At 36.4% G+C, this 23,857-nt stretch overlaps 1 protein-coding gene across 1 annotated transcript in view; it reads left to right on the forward strand.

Annotated features, from left to right (window-relative positions):
* The first annotated feature begins 9,260 nt into the window (after window positions 1-9,260).
* Window positions 9,261-23,857, forward strand: part of LOC580931 (collagen alpha-5(IV) chain) — a 32,717-nt gene continuing 18,120 nt past the window's right edge. The window contains exons 1-13 of the mRNA XM_030979953.1: window positions 9,261-9,333; window positions 14,892-14,899; window positions 15,437-15,508; window positions 17,095-17,166; window positions 18,457-18,654; window positions 19,278-19,319; window positions 19,788-19,823; window positions 20,312-20,356; window positions 20,715-20,741; window positions 21,052-21,087; window positions 21,402-21,680; window positions 22,907-22,969; window positions 23,384-23,428. Coding sequence (XP_030835813.1) covers window positions 15,479-15,508; window positions 17,095-17,166; window positions 18,457-18,654; window positions 19,278-19,319; window positions 19,788-19,823; window positions 20,312-20,356; window positions 20,715-20,741; window positions 21,052-21,087; window positions 21,402-21,680; window positions 22,907-22,969; window positions 23,384-23,428 — 873 coding nt within the window. The 5' untranslated portion in view covers window positions 9,261-9,333; window positions 14,892-14,899; window positions 15,437-15,478. The remainder of the gene's footprint in view (window positions 9,334-14,891; window positions 14,900-15,436; window positions 15,509-17,094; window positions 17,167-18,456; window positions 18,655-19,277; window positions 19,320-19,787; window positions 19,824-20,311; window positions 20,357-20,714; window positions 20,742-21,051; window positions 21,088-21,401; window positions 21,681-22,906; window positions 22,970-23,383; window positions 23,429-23,857) is intronic.

A 23,857-nucleotide genomic window follows, 5' to 3' on the forward strand; every position in this document is an offset into this window, starting at 1 on the left:
CGATAAAAAAGAACAGCATTTCAGACCAAAGTGTAGTGATGTTCGGGCATAAACATGTATGATTCGCTAGAAAGCATCAAAACAGTTATAATTTCACCATTTTATGCCAGCAATATAATACCTCAGTGATGTTGAACTTCACATTCTAGGGGTGAATACCCATGGGACAGTGAACCACCTCAAAGACACATACCTGCCGTACGGCACTGTTCACTTGTGGTGTTGTTTTGCTGCAGGAGGGAGTTTGTGAGGTGTTTTTCTGTGTTAACAGTGCATATGCTACCTTTTATTCTATCTTTCTTACAATCACAATAAATTGTTACGATACTATGATTATTGATATGGACATGCATCAGCTTCCTCAGAATATTATTTTACTTCATGTTAAAGTTTTCTGCGCTATTATTATTGATTCAGTATAGGAAAGCATGTTCAAATACTTGATGTCAACAAAGTAAAGATCATTCTGATTCTTCAGAATATTATTGAAATCGATGTTTTAACTTTTCAATTGCTTGAAAAGTTAAAACAGTGATTTCAATAATGTTCTGATAGAATCATTCTCTTTGTTCAGAATAAAGTTTTGCCTATTTTGTTTAACTTTTTGTTTGAGTAGGCAACTTTGTTCAGTAGGATCATGCTGATTCTTCAGAATATAGTTGCACTCGACGTTCTAAGTAGCTGTGTGTTAACACATAGGGGTAGGTACCCTACCTATCGGCCATACATCATCACTGCCCATTCATCATGGTGCTGGCGTGGTGTTATTTTGGTCTACTTTCTAAGCACTCTCGAGACTATAAAGGTGTTCTTCGTACCCAGGAAATTACCTCCATTTAGTCCTAACTGCCCCTATATCCCTTCGGTACCCCTGGGCTTGGGTGATAAGTGAAGGCTTTGCTGATTGCAAGGCACAACAATTCACAGCCTCTAATTTATGATTTATTGCGAGGATGCAATATCTCAACTGTTGGCCGCACGTGATTGTGTAAGAAAATTGTTTTAAAGTATGGAAATTTGTATTGCAACATTGTTGTACATGTATTAATTGCTGTTAAAACAGTTGAGTATTGTTGATGTTGAGCTGTGTTTTCTTCCTTCTCGTTCTTCATTTATTTCATCCATGTTTCAGTTTCATCTATGATTTTGGTTTATTTCTTTATTTTAAACTCAGCAAGGCCCTTGAAAAGTGATATTTTTTCTTGTTAAAGGGATCGTTTAACAATGTTAAATCTGAGATGTATGGCCCTACGTGTTATCAGTGTCTGTGATATGGTGTAATATTGAAGCCCTGAAAAAATTGCGCTTCAAAATGATCAAGAGGTGCCTCAAAAAAGTAAAAACCTTTGAGTGACCGGTTTTACCATACTCGTTTTCTCCAATAGACTGTAGTGTTATGAAAACGATTTGGCAAACGCAAAATTTGATTTCGATTTTCAATCATGAATATCTTGATAATCAGACCGGCAATCGGCTTGTAAAAGTCATGGGGTTCCTGACTGACCTAAAGGTTATTAATTATCATTGCAGCATGAGCTAAATCAAGGAATTTTAAAAAGGATCTAAGACAAAGTTACCGGATCCCTTTAAAGATTCTTAACAAAAATATAAAATTTCACCCCCTCCTTTATTATTGTATAACTGATGATGTTATAGTTATTTTGTGCCCATCACACCAATTTTAAACCTTTAAAAGCGCTTGAAAATGTGCTAAATGTTTACACATGCCCCCCCTCCTTGCTGACAGGGGTTCATCCACCGTAGCTGTATGATGATATAGTTCCGCCTTCGCTATGGGGTCATAAGAAGTGTATTGGTTAATGAGCATACTTTAAATCTTTAACCGCCTTAATCAGTTGTTAGCACAGCTGGTAACCGGTACCCAAACACAGGCTCCCTCATCATGATAATACTCATTAGGGCTAGGGTCTATAATCATTGCTCAATCTATTGCTATTACGTACGCTGGTTCTTACATAATATTTTGTATATTATTTCATTATTTGTTGTCTTTTGCATAATATTGTATGTCGTTATGGAGATGCATGAAGTGATATCATACACATGATGAATAATAAATCCATGGTAAATGCAATCAAGCTATATACCCACTTTTAGTCTTTTACAAATTACAGGCTTTTAAAAAGCAAATTGAAATGAAGATGAAACATACTTTGTAACCGATGACTAACTGTGATTTCCTGGGAAGTGAATACTAAAAGTAAAATGCTTCCTTTTCTAATTCGAAGATGTATCAACATATAATGATTTAGGCTTTTGCGTTGTGGGCATTACATCTGTACTATGTATCTGTAGTATCTGTACTATCATTATGTAGTATCAAAGGTTTGTCAGTTTTGTGTTGCATACACTGTCCAGAATAATTGTATCCATTTCTTATTTTGCAGCCGTAAATAAGGATGAAAAGAAGGTTAAAGGATTGAAAAGGTTTTACTCGTAAACTAGAAGTCACACTTTCTCTCAAGGAATAGTGTGTCCACTCGAGGTCTTTGGACAAGGATTCAATCCTAGTAATGTTTATTAGCACAGTGATTATACCTGTATCTTCTGAAAGCTCATTATCTGGACTAAGGATGGATTGAAAAATAATCAGAGGAGTGATGGACGGCCTTGGACATGGCCTATATTAAACTCAGAGAGAGAGAGAGAGAGAGAGAGAGAGAGGGGGAGGGAGAGAGAGAGAGAGAGAGAGAGAGTGTGTGAGAGAGAGAGAGAGAGAGAGGGAGAGAGAGGGAGGGAGAGAGAGAGAGAGAGAGAGAGAATACAAAAAAGTAAGAGTGGGGAGAGAGAGAGAGAGAGAGAAAATACTCCAAGAAAGAAAGAGAGGGAGGGAGGTGGGGGGGGGGGGGGATTTACAAAAATAAGAAAACAATAAGATGGGTGAAATGTAAACATTGTTGCTCTGATGATAATTTGAAGGGCTGTCTCTTCTTACTGAATATTTTCTGACATTGAGATGTGGCTTGCCAGGATAAGGATACGAAGAAGCTCTTTGGCAAGATATTACTCATAAATTCTTAGAATTTGGGAATAAATCCAAGGCAAGCATGTCACCTGTGATAGTTGATTTCTGTGTAAGAGTTTCCCAGAATGGGAAATTGCTTTACAAAGTTTACACCAATTGTTCATGACAGTGGTAACCGGTGTAGCACTTTTGTGATGATCATTAAGCAAATAGGTTTATTTATCATTTCAAGTTTTCTCTGTTTTTCACATATTAATTGCTTTCTCTCTTTTCTATTCCTGTGATTTGAAGGATGTCCTTTTACCAGCTTGCTTTCTCTTTTCTCATGCATGTAGTTTAGAGGACTTTCTTTGCCCACAATGTGCCCTCAATTTCTGCATACTTCTATGTGACTTCTTTCAATCTTGCATACGGGATTTCAAAGTCCTCTTATGATTCTTTGATTCTTAATAGATGCTTTTGTATATCATCTGTTTGGAGCCAGAAGGGCTTTAGCTCATATATTTTAATACAGCGTTAACACCTTTCTTGCTCGTTACAGATGATATCACATTTCAAATTAAAGGTGTTTTTTTTTTTATTTATTAGTAATTTTAAGTAGCAAAGGATTAACCATTAAATTGCTCCTCTCTATCCCTTGGTCCAGGGAGTTAGATGTAATGAAATATGTTGTCTTATGAGGGAATAAAGATTCGTTGATTACTAGTAAGATTATAAGTTGTACAAAATGACTACTACTCTTTTTTCCCATAAAATCTAAAGAATTATGCTGTATATGAAGGTCAAAAGGTATTTAAAAAAAAATACTATTGTTCAACTTGTAAACCCTTTTGGGAAAACAATATCATGATTTCATGAATACTAGTCATTTTTCCAAAAGAAAATCGGGTCACTCTGTGAAAATCAAAAGATATTCTTGGAAAATCCAGTTATATTTATGTGTTTGTTACTTTGTTTGGACAAAATTACATGTCAAGTACAATACAGGTCATGGTCTGGCTAGGTCAAAACTCAAGATGCCATGTGCAATCAAGTACATGTGGTTATAGCAAGAAAATAGAGGCTAGAAAGAACATACATTTCCCACCAAAGCAGAATATTAGTTATGTATGTGATCTTAATTTATTCTTAAATCACAGGCATGCAATTTGTTATCTGGAAAAGGTCTTCCATGTGATTCTTTATGTGGTCTTATCAAAGGTATAATGCCATGCTTGGTCTGGAGAAGAGTGCCCCTAGCATAATCCTCACCAGCTTCTCCATAAACTTGTTCTAAAACTAACCAAGCAATGCAAGAATTCCCAAATTTTGATTTCCAACAAATCTCCTTTCTTCTGACAATTCAACTATTTTCTATCGTCCTGGAGATTAATGGTTTCGCGAAGCTTGGAGTCAGAATGCATTCATTGACCCTGATAAAGCGTTTCCCTACGTTCTTGTGTGTTTAGCATTGTCCCGCGAAAAATGGCTGTTTGCTTTTCTGCTGGCGGTATTTTTTTGCAGTCAAAATATTGTGGTAAACCGTCAGAAAGTGAGACATGAGGTTGAGTGATGATTGGTTGCATGGTGGAAGGGAGTTGGCAAGATTGTGAGAAATTGGGCTCTTTTTATGACAAATCTACTCTTTTTGATGTAGTACAATGCTGAATTACACAGGGACAGCTCACAGAAAACATATTTTGATATACTTTTATTAGGTGTAGATGATTTAGGCCTACATATTTATATTGATAAGTTTCTCTCTCTTTCACCATTTAAGTATATTATTGATAATTAAATTTGATGCTCTGGATATCATAATCCATTCCCAAATCTGTTGATCTGTTAACCTTGAATTTGAATCACAATTTTTTTAATTTTTTTTAATTAAAGCTCTGGATTTTAATGAGTCTGAGAACACATTACCCATACATTCAATGACTTATCATTGCATGTGGCATGAATGTTCATTATAATGTTCATGATGTATAATAGAGAGAGGCCTTCATTAAAAATAAATAACTTACATAAAACTAGAATGATAATTAGTATGGCATGTTACATTAGATGTTGCAGGAGAGGACATAACATTGTTCAATTTTTTCCACAAGTTGATGTTCCATGAATATTAGACATGTTTAATAATGTACTCAATTTTTTTTTTGTCATCCAAAAAGACCACTTTGTATTTTACCTATGTATGAGAGTGACCATAGCATATAGGCCTCAAGTTGGCTGTGTTCTCATAATTTGCCTGAGCTATGTCAAGTTAGGTCTAGTTCCAATATTTATCCCAAATGCATATATTTTATCACTAGATCTTTATCCCTGCCTAAAATGAAAGAGGAGGACTTGAAAGTTTGATCGCTTAGAAAATAAACATATGTTACCACATTTCATTTCTGCATTTTGGAGATGAGTAGCAATAATTCACCCCGCAGTCAAAATGTTGGTACCCTTTGTCAAAAGATATCTCAGTTATTCAAAGTTTACTAGGGCATCTGGCGATTTTGGTTGACAAATTGTAACAAAAAATGACTAGGTGTTAAGTTTTTGTTTGGGAGTGTTTGGCCGAATGCAAGGATGCACGTAAACGATTTGAATTATAATAAAATGTGACAACCTATGACTCCAATGCTGACATAGGACACACATTTAAATCAACAAAGCAATTATTATCCATACATTGGGCACATGATTCATGTAAATCATATTCTTTTAGATCATTTAGATCATTAAGATTTTGTAGTCATAATATTTACCAATAATTGTGTTTTGATTTCTATGATTATAGCTTACTTAACTTCATATTTTATTAGATCGTATTTCTCATTTTTATGTAAATTATAGAATCTATTCCTTCAAGAAATATTTTGATCAGCTTTTCCATTTTGATACTGTTTATACTTTATCAAAATGTTCTACTTCAACAGTTTTGATATATGTTTATTGTGCAGTCACTGATTTCAGATTTATTAAGCTTAAGTGCTGAGGAGTAGCACTATAGTTTTCCAGTAGCGACAACAAAAAGCAATTTAAGAAAAATCTTTGTGAACTAAAACCTACAATGTGAATCAAACAATTTTTTCCTCCACATTAACCTGATGCTTTGCAATTGTGTAAAAGGATTTCTGATTCCTTGTAAATTTTATGGGTCAACAAATTCTATCCAGGTGCAGAAGGAAATTTTCTTTCACAATACATTAATACATTTTCCTCTCTCTATCCTGGTGTATAGATTTGTGAAAGTATGAGCAAAAACAATAATAATCATTAAAATAAGCATTTTTTTTTCCTTTGAGGTATTCTGTCTAGAGGTGCATATGTAAAGATGTGATTGTAACGATGGATAACACCAGTCACAGCTGATAAGTCTACAAAGTGATTAACCGTTTTATTTGGACCACAAGCATTTGAACTTCTCCTGTGAAGAATGATTGTGAAGTTCAGTGTGCACTTTGTTGGAAGTTCAAAGAGTGCAACAGTTTCAGTTCGCTGTCCCTATCACAGCTGATTGGCTGGAAGGCAAATGTAGCCATGTTGCTCTAAAAAGTTTCGAGTGCTGTCAAAGGGAGTTAAAGGAAAGTAAGTAATTAAGATATTTTCCTGCCTACCTCTCCACTAAAAAGAAATGGTAGGAGGAGGTTACTCATGTAGAGGGAGTACTCACAGTCTATACCAATGGACAATATTTGATTTGAAAAGAGATTAAGCAATTCGTCGCTGTTTTCATGAAGTGACGGTAGTGAAAACAAAGTGCATACAGTTTGCGTGACGATTTTCCTCACTACCGTCACTTCGTGAAAACAGCGACGAATAGATATCACCAAAGATTCAGTTGAATTTGTTGAAGGTGACAAATTTTCAGTGAAAAATTTGGAAGATAAATAATGAGAAAGATCATGAACACATAAATGTTAACCATCAGGAAATGCATAATGAATTAAAGTATGTATCCTTTTAAGTTTTAGTACAACATTGTTTGCTCAGAACCATGCTTTTTGGTCTTCATAGGCAATTAATCTAGGCAGGGCTCAGCAAAAAACTCTTTCACAAATGTCCAAACTTTTATGTTCTGGTGAATGAGGTCACATTTACCATATTTTTTTTGGAGAGTCTGGAGTTGGAATATGAGTCCCTATGTGCACCCATCCCCTACAAGTGTAACGAGCCCCAAAATATGGATACCATGTAGAGTAGACCTGTTAAAAGTCAGTGACATTTAGGGGATGATGTAGTGACCTCAGCATTAATCAGCTAGATGTCTTTCTTTGACTTCCAAGGCTCTCAGTTTTGAGGAAATCGTTTTGGGAAGGAAAGAAGAAATTATACAGGATACATTTATCGGTGATATGAATGTGCACATTTTGATGTTATGATAACGAGGGGGATTGCTAGTACCTGTATGGGTGGTATACCCTCATAGCTGGAGGGCTAGAGATCTACAGGTTGGAAGTGATTAGAAGTATAAACACCCTACCTCTACCCCTCTGAGACCCTCCCTCGCACCCGGGTAGCGAGCCATGAAATAAAGGGCTCTGTCAAGTTCTCTTCAAACTTCAAAGGCAGACAATGATTGTGCGCAGCAGTAAGAGATTGTATATACATCCAGAAAGTATAAAGTTTTATGAAATAAATTGTTCTACAGTGTTATTTCATCAACGCTGAATCAAAACCCTTGGCCAACACTTTGTTTAGAGTATAATGTACATATGCACTGTTTGTGTGACAAAAGATGACTGGCAATCCGGTGTTTGTTTTAGTGGTTGAACAAAGTCAGTAAAGAGTTAAGCTGTCTCTTGTCTTTTTTTATAATTCCAATGGACTTAATATCATTGTTTCCAGTATTTTAAACTTCCATTATTTCACAGCTCTCTTGCCACCCAACTGTGCACTTGTAATCCAAGCTAAGATCAGTCTGGAAAGTGTCTGTTGGGTGACCTAAGATGACCTAGCTATGACCTCACTTGACCTTTATACCTGGGTAGGAGGGTCAATCACTTGTGGAGCTTCAAGAGAGAGATGATTTTTTTTGGAAACATTTCTTCTGACTAGCATGAGTTTCCTTTTAGGTGTACAGGGTGGGGAGGATGGTGAATTGCCCATCGGTCTACAACCAGTTCATCTACTACCCAATTGGTCTATTCCCATTTGGTCTACCAGTACACCCAGCCTGTCTTCTATCCACATGGTCTAATGATCATTTCGTCTACTTATCATTTGGTCCAATGACCATTTAGGCTACTTATCATTAGGTCTAATCTCCAAAAATTCTACTGCCCATTCAGTCTATATTTCATTAATCTACTTATATAATCATTAGATAGTATAGTATTAATGACTGCTTTGAGAGAAATAGTTGTTTTTATACGCTCAAGGGAAGGTTAGAATTGTGCTATTACCCGAGGCTTGCCGAGGGGAATAGCCCAATTGTAACCTTCCCGAGAGCGTATAAAAACAACTATTTCTCGAATATTAAAGCAGTCGTTAATACTTTTATATGCCGAAAAAAAATAGACTAAAAAATAAAAAATAAGAAAATACTTTTTCTTTTTGTCGAAGGTGAGAGTCGAACTCTTGCGTACAATTAGTGATGCATCTTTCACCAACGCCTTACACCACTCGTCCATCGCGCGCTGTTCACATGCTTGGCAGTTTTGTACAATATATACATTAAAATGGATTGAAACCGGCTTCGGCGTGATGAATGCTTCGCAAAAGCACCCTTCTTTTACTTTTGCAATGCATATTGGCACGAACTTAGATCAAGATCTATCGGCAGATGTTGTTTTTTTGTTTTTGGAAGTTTATTTTCGTCTTCATGTCAACAATGCAAAATAAAATTGTCGGTAAGATCGATCGAGATTCAATTGTATTGAAATTACCGACCAATCCTTCGCACACATACGGTATCCTCGATCGCTCAAACCATTTTTTAACATGTAAACCTATGGGGTAACCATGGAGGCTGACCTATTTTTTTAATAACCATGGTTATTAAAAATATTAAATGTTTTATGCATGGTTACCGGGAATTTTACAGGAACAGTTGAAGTTTATGAATGCAATTTCGACCAATCAGATGGCTGGATTACTTAAGTGAGGTATATAATTATTATTATTTATGATTAAATGTTTGAAATAATGAATGAAATAATTTTGTTCCACAAATGTTAAACTGACTTTGGTGCTTTGATTTCCCTCTCCTCTACTCTCTTGCTCTTCAACCCAATTACGCATCATCTAATAAAACCATTCTCCTTGTGTCTTTGTCTCTCTCTCTCTCTCTCTCTCAGGTGCTCCAGGCAGGCAAGGTGCACAAGGTCCTCCAGGAGCTACAGGCCAACAAGGCAAGAGGGGTAGATCAGGTATTTAATCCGCAAACCATCCAGCAAACCATTCCATTCCCTAAGCTTCTTCACAGCATCAAACAAGGCCTCTCTTCATCAGCTCAAGTTTGCCAAATAACACGCTATTTTCAGACTCTGGATATAACTTCGAAGCTTGAAGTTGCGTCATCATCAGACCGATACGCCCATCACAAACTAGCTCGGACGGGCGCAAATTAGCCTGCTATTTCCCAAACAGTAAGATATTTTGAAAACAAAAATCAGATTTCTCTGGATATTTTCCCGAACTAATATCCCGCTAATTGCAACTGCGGGCTGATGGAGACGCAAATAAACTGGTTCCTTTGCAATCGGGATAGTTGAAATAGTTGGTTATTTGGCAAACTCGAGCTGATGAAAACAGGCCTTATTCTTCTTTTTTTTTTATTATTTAAGGTATACTGAAGGTATGCGGCCAGTAAGGGTTTTGCAAAACAAGGGGGCAAGTGCTTCCCCCCCTCCTTCCTCCCCTTGATTTTCCACTGCAGAAGGTGCTATGTCAGATGCCTAGACATATTCCCTTCTGATTCTCAGCATGAAATTTTAACAGCTTCAAAAAAAACTTCACAGCCAGAAAGTCATATGTCAACAGCGTGGCCAGTGAAAAAAAATACAATCTAGAAGTAATTTAAAGTCTCTACAATCTTCCCACACAATGAATCCCTCCTTGTTTCCATTACACTTTGGATAGACATCATTTTCTTAAACTTTATTTTTCTGGATCCAACAAGGTTCCTTTCAGCAGTTTGTGAGTCTACCAAATGTGTAAATCCATCCTTTTGAACATTGATTCAGCACTTGATGTTTTATAGAGAGTATTAGCCTATATTTCTTCATAAAATTGCAAATGCTTTTGAGAATCTGGAAAAAATTAAAGCCAAGATATTTTCCAGACTTTGATTTTCCATACCATGCCTGCTTCCGTACCAGACAAACATGCTAGAAGATTACATAATTGCTATAAATCCTTTCATCAATTTGCTTCCCCACCCCAAAGAATAGTAATGACAGCACATATTATTCATGAATTATATTTCTTTTTACTTTGTCAGTCGTGTAACAGCACTATTAACTTTGTGTAAATTCAGTGTGGGTAAGACCATTCAAGGGTTGCATCTGAGATGATAGAATGTCCTCAAACGAGTGCTTCAAAAGTACCATCATGATATTGATATCAATAGTTAGGTCCCCTGCCAAAAGTTCATTCCTGAAGCTTTGTTTAAAGTACAAGGGTCATGAGCAACCAAGGAAGTCAGGCAAGATACCCCCTCCAATGCCTCTTCCAATGCAAGAACATATTTTTGATCTGGGCTTTTAGCAGAAATCTAGCTATAGCCAGGGTTTAGGAGAGAAAATCCACTGGCCGCTGCTTGAGATACCTTCTCAAGATGTCCCTGTTTATTTTAGGAATATTCCAAGTTCTTATGAAGGTCAGGTTAGGAAGTTCTTGAAGAGAAAGAGAGAGCCCAGAGTCTTGTTGATAAGTAGATTATTGAAGGTTATGGTGTGGGAAAGAGGACTTTGTCCAGTGGACCCAAGTGTTCAAGCAAAAAAGAAAGTCCTCACTGTGATTTTCGCAAGAGAATTAGGATTTCCCAGTAACAGTGTGAATTATAACGGATTGAGTTGTTGTGTTTCAAGAGGGGAGGTTGGGGGGGGGGGGGGGGGGGGGGGGGAGTCCGACAAAAGTAGGCTTGTGTGGTTGATGGAATAATAAGAAAGATGTTTCTAGTGGTGACTTGCACTTTTGTCAAGAATATACCCGAGGGATATGATTTTGCAATCCATAATTGAGGAAACTATGTACAGAACCTATTCATAATTATAAAAAATAAAATCTAGTTCTCTAATTTAAATATCTGAATAGGGACAGATAAGTAAAACTGGACACGTGATAGTTGGGTGGAATTAAGGAAATTGTACGAGAACAGACCAAATTATTGTGAGGATGGTTATTAGGGAGGGAACTTTTGTCAAAAAATTTCCAGATTGAAGTAGATTTGAATGGATAGGAAATAATAGAAGTCATTAACAAATATGCTATTAACACTTATTGTGCTGGAAGCTGTAAAACTGAGGCGGCTAATTTATTTCCTATTCTTTATAAATGACCACACAGGCTTGCTCTGGTTGGATGACACTACACCCATTCTTGTGATAGCATTCAGAAGAATCTTGAGAAAACTAACAAGCCATATGAAAGTATTTAGAGTAATCCAGTAGCCCCAGCTGCTATGGAAAATATTTTCTATTTTGTAGGAGGGGAATGCCATTCCCAGTTGTCAAAGGGTGCAGATCAGTATTCATTCTCTCATGTAAATACAGCCACAGACTTATGAAATTCGAAGAAAAATGGTTTAAGGTAGAGCAATATAAGTAGGAAGGAGAGATATGTGATGGTGTTTAGTGAGATATAAGGTGTTATACACTTCTGGTTGGAAAGTCTTGTGGTAACTTTTCAGAATTCTATTGGGATAAGTCATATGTAGTGACAGAGGAGCATAAACACAGAATTCCTGAACAGGAAAATAACAAAGTAAAAATGGGGAGTAATTTTCCAAATAGTGTTTGTTAGTTATTATGGATGTTTTTGTTTAAACATTGGACAGAGAAAACAGAAGGGGGAAGAAAAAAAAAAGACAAATCTTAATACATGTCATTTTCTCAGGCTTTTCATAAGAATTGACCACAATGTTGACTACTCTTACTAAAAAAATGCAGGGTGTTTTAAACATTAAGTTATTGATTTTTAAAATCAGAAAAAGAAACATAGGATGGGAACAAGTAGAGGTGTTGTGGACTAGTGGATAAGTCACCCGACTGCAGATCACAAGGTACGGGGTTCAAGTCCCGCTGCGTCACTAATGTCCTCTGGCAAGATGTTAATCTACATTTGCCACTCTCCACCCAGGTGTAAATGGGTACCTGATATGCTTGAGCGCTAGTTACTTTGGCAGCTCAGCTACGACCAGGGGTGATATGTGTAAAGCGCCTTGAGTGTCAGAACCTGAGGGATAACGGCGCTATGTGAATAACCATATTATTATTATTATAATAATGAAGAGGGCTATGGCTGGAGCATGATAAAGTAGAGGAAATAGAGGGGAGAACAAAATTGGATACATCTTTAAAATGGGTCAAAGGATTTTGAAATAAAGGGGATCAACAGTCACATTTATCATCTCAATGTGATGTACATCTTTCATTGTCAGATAAATTTTCTTTAGGAATATACAAAGAAGTCTGCATCTGATTCTTGAAAGGTGGAAGGAATTTCCAATGAAAATCTTAAAAGGATATGTTCCAGAACTTACTTCCAGGTACATGAGCTTCAATGTTTGTTGCTAAAATTATGATGAATTTCATTTTGATTTTAATACAAAACTAAAGTGAATTGAACATTCATTAAAAGGACATAATTGATATGAACACTCTCATTGCAACTCACAGCTTCTGGAAACATGATTTCAAATAATTTATTCCTGATTTTTCTTTTTAACTGAGTCAAATGCCATTGCATTCTGAAATGAGCGAACAAATACTTCAACTACCTTTAAAGGTGCTATGTCCCATTTGCAGGCCAAAAAAATGAAAAAGTTAAATTCCAAATGCATTTGAAAGATAATACTAATTTAGAACTTCCCTGAAAAAGGTGGGGCTTGAAAATGTCTTCAAGTGGGAAAATAACGACTATTAGTTGTCAAATCGACTTTAGGGCTATAGAGCCCAAAAGTAATAGTCTTGATTTTCAGACAATTGTACCGAATGGTCATACGTTTTATGCTGCGCAAAGATTCAATCAGTTTAATCTTGGCCATCACAAGAAGTGGGTTATTGATGTAGACAAATGCTCATGTACCCTTTACAACTCTTTTCATGTATGTTATTACCCTGAAGAAGAAAAAAAAAAGCCAGTCAGTCACTCAATATTGTCTGACAGTGAAGTCTAGCAAGTAAACGGGTTTCCTTGCATAATTTGAATATGAGGACACTGCTAACGTTTAAATTTCACAGATAGGACATACATGACATATTCATAATTCCTGCAAAGTTCTACAGCATTTGAGGTTGGCTGCAAAAGGGACATAGTACCTTTAAAGTTTTAAGGATGGAAGAGAAAATAATCTATTTTGCTGAAAATGATGCGTATGTTATCATAAGGTTGATCATGAATTCTCAATCTTCTCATATGAGATGTTAGGGGGTTAATATAAGGAGAAAGTCTATTTTACCCTCCTCAAAGATCTAACTTCCTTTTCTTGCTTTAATCTCAGCAGCAAAGGGACATTGTTTTAATTTATGATGGGGAAGGATGAGGATTTTATGAGCTAAGTTTGATAGATTCTTACTAAATTTCCACATTTCTTTATAAATTTAATTTGGGATGGGTTAGAGTTCAGACAGGATGTTATCATTTCTCTATTTATATCAAACCAAGATTTATTGGTCACTTTTCCATTCCTATGTAAAGAAAGGATTTATAAAGCAAACAGATTTCACCCCAAAGTTTGAAACTGTTCTTTTTTCAGCTTTGGTTTTCACATTTTTTTTTTTACGCGTTAGACTTGATAACTCTTTTCCAATTTCAAGTCAGAAAGAAGAGGAAAATTATTGTTTTGTCTGCATATAATGGTGTGTAATTTGTTCTTTCTTTACCTTTTCTTTTAATTCGGAACATTCTTTCATTGTAAGTTTTGACAGTTCTTTGACTGTACTTTTTTTGTAGTTGCTTCAAAATATTTACTGTTTACCTTTTTTGAATAGTTTATACTTTGCAAAAAATAGAAATCGGTTTTTGTTCCTTTGCTCTCTATTATTGATTTTTGCAGTATTTGGTCATATTGGCTTTTGACTTTTTTTGGGTCAGAAATGTATGAACTTTCTCCTTTGATTTTTAATTTACTGATGGTGTAAGAATGGCTTTTATGAAGTCCTTTTCCTCAAGCTTCATCAAAATGCATCTTGCACAATCTGCTTCTTAACTATCGCCTGTCAGCTATATACCGAATGCCATTATTTGTCTTTATTGTATTTACTTTATTTTGCAAAATGAATGTTGAATTATGTTATTTTTATTTGCAGTAATATTCAATGTCAATATAATGCTTGAAAACGATTGATAAGTAATTGTGCTGTTGATTATTTTAGAAAATGCTTATTCTTGTAAGGGTTTCTGAGTACAGAAGGGCAGATTTTTTTCACTCAGACATATTTTTGGTAGTTTTGGAAATTTTATGTTCACATCACAAATTTATTCATGACTGTATCTGTAAGTATAGCATACTCTGTACGATCCTGTAATGCTTGTCAAATAAAGGCTTGCCTGGCATATCAAAAACATTATATTGAAGCTATATTCTTTTAACCAAACTAATACTTTAGAACATGTATCAATAAATATCAACTGGGTTATTTCTTTCAATGTATGATATTGATGTACATTGTAGATGCAAAATAGTTTCTACACATGATTTCTCACCACTTTCCTCCCCCTTTTGTTTCCTTTTCTTGCCTAACTTACATCACTATGGCTACAGGATTCCCAGTGAGTATTGCTATTCTTAGTTTTATTGTGCTACTTCAAAATTTTTAAAACCAATATTTTGTGTTTTTATTCAAACAACTGAGTCATTGAACATCATTTTAAATAATGACTGATACTTGTATAACTGATGAAGATGTAAGAGATGCCTTATGAAATTGGTATATGTTAATGTTGCATGCCATTTTTCTGCATTTTTACTAGGATGATTTGAATTTCAAATTTTGAAGATCTTTTAATGTAGTTTTTAGAATTGTGATGGGATGAAAATTTTTGGTCTACACGCTGCAGTGTAATAAGTCTTAAACATATTATGTATTTAATCTGTATGATTTTATGAAATGAAAATATGTTATTAAGTGAAAAGAAATATATGTAATGCACTAATCTACGAGTAAAATATAATTACCTCTCCGTCATTTCCAACTCTGATGGCAGTGCATAACTAATCATCTACAAGGGTCGTTGATCATGATGGTACCAGGTCCATCGTTGCCCTCTATGTCCGTGTTTTGACCATGATTTTATCTTTATTTACAGGGTTCAATAGGAGCGAAAGGGGAGAATGGTTGGAACGGACAGATGGGACCTAAAGGAACCAAAGGAGATCTGGTAAGTAGTTTAACTCATTGCATACAATAACCATGGGGTTCTGTGTTATAACTATTGGATTGAGATAGTCCAGTAGTTCATGAGTTAAGAACAATTATCAAAAATATCAATGTTGTCCATCTATAGATGAGGAGATTAATCGATAGGCAGGAAGAGAGATATACAGATGTAGGTTTAAAAGGAGAAATGTGGAGTAAAAGGGTGGTAGTATGAAATAGAGATAAAGTGGAGAACTGGAGAGAGTTGTCAAGGAACAGATAAAATAAGACAGGGAAAACAAAGTTGAATCAGCATCTTGATAATATATGTATGCTTCCTAGAGTTACCAATCAAGTGAAGGGGAAAGCACAAGAGATATTGAAAAATCAAAAGGGTATATTGAAAAATCAAAAAGTTTTCTTGTTTCCTTTTAATTCATACAAATTCTCCTGATTTTGGAAAAAAAGGTGAAATCCAGCAAAGGATTTAAATTCCAGTAGAACATGGCCCAGTGACTCTGAATACATATATTTATAAGATACTTATTGAAACTATTGACCAAAACTGAAAATGATAAGTACATTTTTAAGTATTAAAAATAAGCATGCTTTAAAGATGCCAAAGTTCAGAGAGACAATTGCAAATAGCAGATGCACAAATAATTATTCACAATTATGATATGGAGGGGACAGTGACACAAAGATATTACTCCATTTTGAAAAAAAAGTGGTTTATGTGTCACTGAGCACTTGGGCTTTAAGGAGTTAAGTCTATGTTTCATCACTAGCAATTAACTTCAATGGGATGTTGGGTGGAGTTAAGACTTTGTGCTTCCTGGAAAGCCCACATTTTCCTGAACATTCTGATATCAAATTCTCATTTTGGCAAAATATGGAGTTACGTCTTTGTGTCACTGAACCCTCGATATAATCCATTTGCTTTGGTCACTTGACAACTAATTTATCTTCATTTATAATGCATGAAGAACATGATAAAACAAACAGCATTAAAACATTTTCTTTATAATGCAAGAATTGATGACGGGTCCCTTTTATTAATTAATCTTTTAATGGAGTGTTCTAAGGGATCAATCACCTTACAAACATGAACACCATTCTCTTGCCAGGAAAAAAGAGATAAATCATTATAGTCTAAACATAATTATCGCATACATGTACAAGATCAAATTTGGGTAAATATTATATAGCACCATCTGCACTCTAAGCATTAGCATGGTCACTATCTAGTATTTTACACATGATGCATAAAACTACCTCAAAAACTGCTGTGGTAAAATGTAAACTCTCTTAAAAAAAAGAGTGAATTTTCACTCTATTTTCACTTTCTTGGGAGTGACGTCCATGATCACTTGTTTAGGAGTGAAAATCGATTGATTTTAGAGTGCTCTCTAAGAAGAAAAGAGTGAATGTTCACTCTATTTTCACTACATTTTTCACTCTCCAGAGGAGTGACGTCCGTGATCACTCAATTTTTTTTAGAGAGTACATATGAAAAGTAGATTCCAGCAATCATTTGTCTTGATGCTTTTAGTTTTGCTTCATTATATTTTCTCTTGAACAATGTTCCTCCTTCTGTCCTACTCTCAGGGTGTCCAAGGTCCTCAAGGTACCATGGGTTACCCAGGAGATCCAGGCGCTAAAGGTGCACATGGAGTACCGGTAAGAGATCATTTACTTTATTAAATACTAAGCACAGACTTAAAGCCTGTCTGCACTACCTGTAGCTACTTGCGCCCTCTATATAGCCACCAAAGCCTAAGTGGTGACCGTTGATCCCACATGATCCCCTTTGTCTTATGTTAATTGAGAGCTGATTTGATGAGATAAGCACCTGTCAGTGACCATGCAGGAAGGTCTAATGCCTCCTGGCTAAACTAGTGCAGATAGGATTTAAGACAAGTTCATGGATATAGTTGTGTACTGTACCCACTCCTGTCCATCATCAAAGCAACTTCTTAGACCCCGTTCTCACTCACTTTGAAAGTGGTCTTAGTTAGACCGCTCCAGACCGCTCCAGAGGAACGGGTCTTGAGGAACGGTTTGCGAGCGTTCACACTCCGAGCAGTTTTCATGGCTCAAACCGCTCCACGAGTCAAAGTGGTCTTGTTGCTATGGCAGCTCAGGTAGGCGGGTCAATTTTTTTGCGCGCGGAATCCAAACCCTATGTCACCTGATGTCCCGTTCGCGACGCGTCCCGTATACATGTATATGAGTAGTGCCTGCCCGATCGCTCATCGCGCGGAACGTCACTTCCGTTCAAAGTACGCTTTCCGTTCACATTGCACGTTAGAGCGCTCTGGAGCGCTCTTAATAAGACCCGCTCCTCAAGACCACCTCGGAAGGTGGACTTCTGGAGCGGTCCAGAAGTCCGCTTCCTGGACCACTTTGAGCGTTCTCACTCACCTAAGAACCGCTCCTGAGGAGCAGGTCTTAGTTAGAGCGCTCCAGAGCGCTCCAACGAAGTGAGTGAGAATGGGGTCTTAATTTAATAGCAGCACCATGAAAGAAATGGCAGAAGTGTTTGTGTTTGTTTCCCTTGGTCTTACTTTGATTTGTTCCTCATTGTAACAAACAATCAAATGAAAACAAAGCACTTTAATAAGTATATAGTCAGTGGGTATGTAGTTATTGGGCCTTCATATTACAGTATGAGCATTGTGTAAGAGCTTTATTCCCAAGTACCCATTTACTAAACCTGGGTGGAGAGAGGCAGCTGTAAAATTTAAAAAATGGTTGCATTTACATAATTTTTCACCAGTTATAATTTTGTGTATGTGTGTTTGAGAGCAGACCCAGCTCAAACACTTATAACAGGTACATTTTATAGTTCAATACTGCTCAGATCATGCTTCTGAAATTGCATGTGAATGATTTGAATATACCATGAGGCTATGTTTTAATCCACTTTTGTCCATTCTTACTCTTCATTTGTTCTTCTTGTTGGTCCAGGGAGTAGCCGGTCCTCCAGGTGCTAAAGGTGGTAACGGAGATCCAGGTGATCTTGGTCTAATGGGTGAAGCTGGTCTACCTGGTCAGCCTGGTCTACCCGGTCTAGAAGGGATTACGGGACAGATAGGAGCTCCTGGTGCTCCGGGGAATCCAGGAGAGAAAGGAGAGACAGGGGATCCTGGTATGGAGGGGCTCCAGGTAAGACATACATGGAGACTAGCTGCATAAGATTTTTGACTTTCGTAGTTGGAGGATTGGTATAGTAGTGGTGGTTATTTTACCTGACTGCTAAGAAAGCATAAATGCTTGTTAGTAAGCAACCAGAGGACTGACTGCTTTAGGTCCTCTCCGAGGGACCTGGTAATGAGGATTAATGCCTTACCAAAGGGCACTAGTGTTTCGAACATGGGTCACAGGATTACGAGACCACTGCTCTACCAACTGAGCTATCGCGCCTCGTGATAGGTATAGTGACAGGCTAGTATTTATTTTTGTAAGCACAGAATACATAAAGGTTTGTGCTTGTTTTTTTTTTAATGTTTGATCGATATAAACAAAAATAATCTTCTAAAGTAGTCATCATAGGGTGGAAGGAGGGGGTAATTATCTGCAAGATCTAATAAATTCCTATTTCTGTACCTGTTAAAGCAGCATCGGGCCTGTATTGTCAATGAATGTTACAAAATGTATAATCATTCATGATAAAGAACAATGTTGGAGAATTCAACAGCTTTTGGAAGTCACTTACAGTCACATTCATGGATGCTCATTTGATATTAGGATAATCTTTATGCACACTTTTGTAACTTTTTCTTTGGAAGGGTCCAACAGGAATCCAGGGATATGGAATGAAAGGTGAAAAGGTAAGTTGTTGTAAATAGACATTTGCTGATTTTTAAAAATTTTCTTCAGAAATTGAGAACAGGACATTATAAATTTAAGTGTAGATATGAGCAAACTTATATGAAAATTGTAACAAATAGAATACCTTTAATGTTATTACCATTACAAATATCAATATCTACCCATCCTTATGTGATGTCATAACTTATTAAAGATAAATGAAAAATTTGAAATGAAAAATATATCCTTTTATTTATGTTTGAAGATCTTTGATTTGTAATATACATGGTATGATGTATCCTTCAAAATGTGTATGATTTTTTTTTTAATATAGAGGGTGTTTTGAAATGTAAGTGTATTTTTTGTTTACTTTCTTGTGTAGTCTTGTAGAGTTTACAATAAAAGCATGAGTAATTATTAATCACTAACCATATTAACCAATCAAACACTAACCATATCAACCATATCAATATTTTCATTTTTTACAGGGTGACACCGGAGATTTTGGACCAACAGGGCTCACAGTAAGTTGACTCATGCAAAATGATTAAACAGTGACCAACTATGAAAGATGATAAAAAGACTGTAAATACCCCAAAACACCAAAAAGTGAAGATGTGTACAACATTTTGTTTTGTGTGTGTGTGGGAGTGTTGGTCAATCATTGCCATGAAAAATGAATGTCATTTTTTATCAATTGATAAATAAATATTGCCAAGGTAAGGTAATTTTTTTATAGAAAAGAAGGATGAAGGGCATTTGGTTTACAATTTGTTAAAATATAAATGATTAAATTGTATTAATTGTTGTTTCCTTCTTTCTTTTGCTATCTCTCTCTCTTCTCCCCCTCTCTATCTCACTCTTTTTCTCCCTCCCTCTCTCTCTCTCTTCTTCTCTCTCTATCTTCTCTCTTTCTCTCTCCTCCCCCTCTCTCTCTCTCTCTCTTCTTCTTCTCTCTCTCTCTCTTTCTCTCTCTCTCTCTCTCTCTCCCCCTCTCTCTCTCTCTTAACAGGGTCCCTCTGGTGAGCTTGGTCCAATGGGACCTTCTGGTGAAATGGTAAATAGTTTTGTGATATTCTCCATGTAAATGAGCCGTTCATGAGATAATCTGATGCGTTTGACTATGTTTAGCTCCATCTTTCCTCTAGAAACAGATACAGGCACAATACATGCTTTGTGAATTTTCTTGGACTGCAATGATTAAACATAAAGACTTGGATTACCTGGAAAATATTCTGAATTCAAATTAAAGATTTAATGCTTTTATGGACTGTAACCTTTATATTTACAGTAGCTCATAGTATTTGATTTAATAGCTTGATTATGAAACAAATGGTATAAAACATAGAGGATAAGATAAACGCTTTGAGATTCTTAGTAATCAGAATCTATTTTTGTTTTTATCTCTCTTTTAGGGTACCCCTGGCCTACCTGGTGCAAAGGTATTTTCATGTTTTTCTATTTTCATACTGGTATCTTTTTGTTGTTGTATAGAATGATGATTTTGAGAATAATGTTTTGTTGTTCTAGCTGTTCCAATAATAATAATATTGAATATTGTAACAGGATTTTTTTTTTCTTCTCCATTATCTTTATAAAAGGAAAATTATTTTGACAAAAGTGGTCATCTGAGTGAAAAAAAATATGTTTCATGTCTGAATAAAATTGCAAATATTATAAAACATATTTATTCAGAATCATTTTGGAGTAAGCAGAAGGCTGATTTATATAATCTTTGCTATTTCTTTACAGGGTGAAAGAGGAGATGTTGGACAAGATGGACAAATGGTGAGAATAATAATTATCTTAACCATAATTAATTTTAAATACATTTAATACAAATTCATGATTGTCTTTTGTACCATTTTGATGTGAGCATTTTGTGAATCTTTTTTAAAACTTTTCCTGAAGAGGGAGAAGATAATAATAATAGTAATTGGATTTATATAGCACCTTTTCAGAGGATACAAGGTGCTGTCCCTGAGTCCAGGGACTTGGGATACACAAGTCCCTGCTGAGTCTAAGGACAAATTAAGAATTGTAGAGATTTTCCCCCAATGTTTTTAGATACAAATTGCATGTTATTTCGTTTAATGTTGTAGGGTATTGAAGGACCTGAAGGACCATCTGGACCTCAAGGAGCTATGGGAGAACCTGGTCCTAGGGGAGAAGCTGGTCTTAAGGGAGAGAGAGGAGACCAGGGCATGGCTGGAATGCCTGGTTCCCCAGTCAACATCACCATGAGGGGACCACCAGGTCTCTCGGAGGAGAGTCATATCAACTGTACCTTTGTCATGAAAGGAGAACCAGGATCTCCTGGTCCTTCTGGTCCTAGGGGTGATAGAGGAGATCCTGGACTAGCTGGAACTCCTGGACTCAACGTGAGTATTAGAGTATTATATTTTGATCTATGTTATGTAAAGTGACTCTCACACTCTGCCGTGTAGGCCTACCGTGTGCCACCGTGCGCGAAAATGTCTGCGGACGGTGGAGAACGGCGAGGGCACACGGTGGTTCGTTATCAAAGCGGGCAACACGTTAATAGGGCGTTGGCGCTTATTTACACCCGGTGGGACCCGGCGAAAGTTTTGGGCATGTTCAAAACTTTGGCCGGCTGGCACCGGCCGCAAGTAAGCGGCAAGAGGACGGTGTTGAACGGTATGAGGACGGTATGAATACGTTATGAAAACGGTCACACTGTATGAACACGTTCATAACCCGTTACAGAACGGTGATGAAAAATGGAGAGCGGACTGACCGTTGCCGTTCAAATCGGGGTATTTATTGCAGTCATGTCATGACGTCAGCAGTCCGGGGACTCGCTCACAGGACGCTACGAGCGGTGAGGGGACGCTAAGTGACTGGTAGGTGGCTGCTACAAACCCGGTGCACACGTTCGAGACCCGGTATGGGCACGGAATGGAAACGGCCAAAATTTTCAACAAAAGTCAATATGGGCGGTGAAGACGGTAGAAGCACGTTCAACACCCGGTATGCGCCCGGTGAGAACGGTCAGAAGATGGCAACGAAACGGTGAAAAGATTAATTTTATGAATTTTTTTTTGCGGCTGGGGACAAGTTCGCTCAAAACCCAACGTTCTGGACTCTGTTTTTTTTTTAATAGCCCGGCAGGTGGACGGTAGGCCTACACGGCAGAGTGTGAGAGCTCCATAAGGAGTACCAGGAATTCCTTGTTCAGTTGGTCCTAAGGGAGATAGACCTGGATTAGCTTGAGCTCCTGGAATTAATGGGATTATCAAAAGAATATGTTTTGATCTTTTTCATCTGAATTAGCTAGAGCCAGTGAATAATATCAGTATTTGTGGATTTTTCACATATTCTTCTTTTTTAACATTTAAAATAATTTCTTTTTTGAAAGAAAAATGCTATTTTATGAAAATTCTGCTTTCATAATCAATTGAATACGTTGTCATAATGATCACACAGCTGTTCCATATGAAGATTAATCATAGGTGCATAGTGTTTAATACAAAGCATGAAATGTATTATATTGACCTTTCAAATACATGCTTGGTACATTAAGTAATATTTTATATACTATTTCATTTTTAAATAATTATATTATCTGACATTTATTTTATTTCAGGGATTTGATGGAATGAATGGGCAGAAAGGAGAACAAGGCCTGAATGGAACACATGGCATGCCAGTAAGAAACCACTACATAATTCAATCTTGACTCTTCCTCCGTCATTAACAACTTAAATAATCACCCTGTGGAAGGGTAAATAGAAAAGAAAAACAAATTTGAATGAAGGAAAAGCACTGTAAATTACTTGTGGGAGAGGGGGACACATTTGTAATAGGAGTATTTCCTATATTTTTAATGCAAGACAAATGTATTAGTTGCAATTTGTTAACATTTGGCTCAATAACACTGAATCAGAATGAAAAAAAAAATGCAAATAATTGAACAGCTTTATCTTATTGCATACATGAAGATTAGAAGAAACAAATCCTTAATATTGTGTTTATGCGTATGTGATATTGATTTAGAAAAGAACCTTCTCGTTTATCATGTTGAAAGCATTTATTGCTAAAAGGTCCAATTGTTTGATTTCAGGGTGTGACTGGTCCCCAAGGGCCTCCAGGTGAAACAGGTTTAATGGTAAGATATAAACCTGTTTATGATGGGATAGTGTAACCTGTATAGAGTGGTGAAGTGTGACGTCATCAAAAATCTATTTTTAGATTTTCTCAATTTTTTTTTTATTTTCCGAAAGAGCGTCAATAATAATGTCCAAATGTCGAAAACCAATTGAATAAGTATTGGTTGAGATATGACCATCTGAATAAATAGATTTTCTATAGGAACTCAGTGTTATTTTTCTCTAGTTCGTAATGTTATAACCTGTCTATAGTGGGAAAGTGGAACCTGTCTATAAAGACCACTGAGAATGGTGGTCTTTATAGACAGGTACAATGTATACTTGTTGGATGAAAAAGAAAAAAACATTCTATAGTGGTACAGTGAAACCTGTATATAAAAACCACTGAGAAAGGTGGCCTTTATGGGCAGGTATAATGGCTGGATTAA

Source organism: Strongylocentrotus purpuratus, unplaced genomic scaffold (genome assembly GCF_000002235.5).
Source record: "Strongylocentrotus purpuratus isolate Spur 01 unplaced genomic scaffold, Spur_5.0 spur5_scaffold_10, whole genome shotgun sequence".
Lineage (NCBI taxonomy): Eukaryota > Metazoa > Echinodermata > Echinoidea > Camarodonta > Strongylocentrotidae > Strongylocentrotus > Strongylocentrotus purpuratus.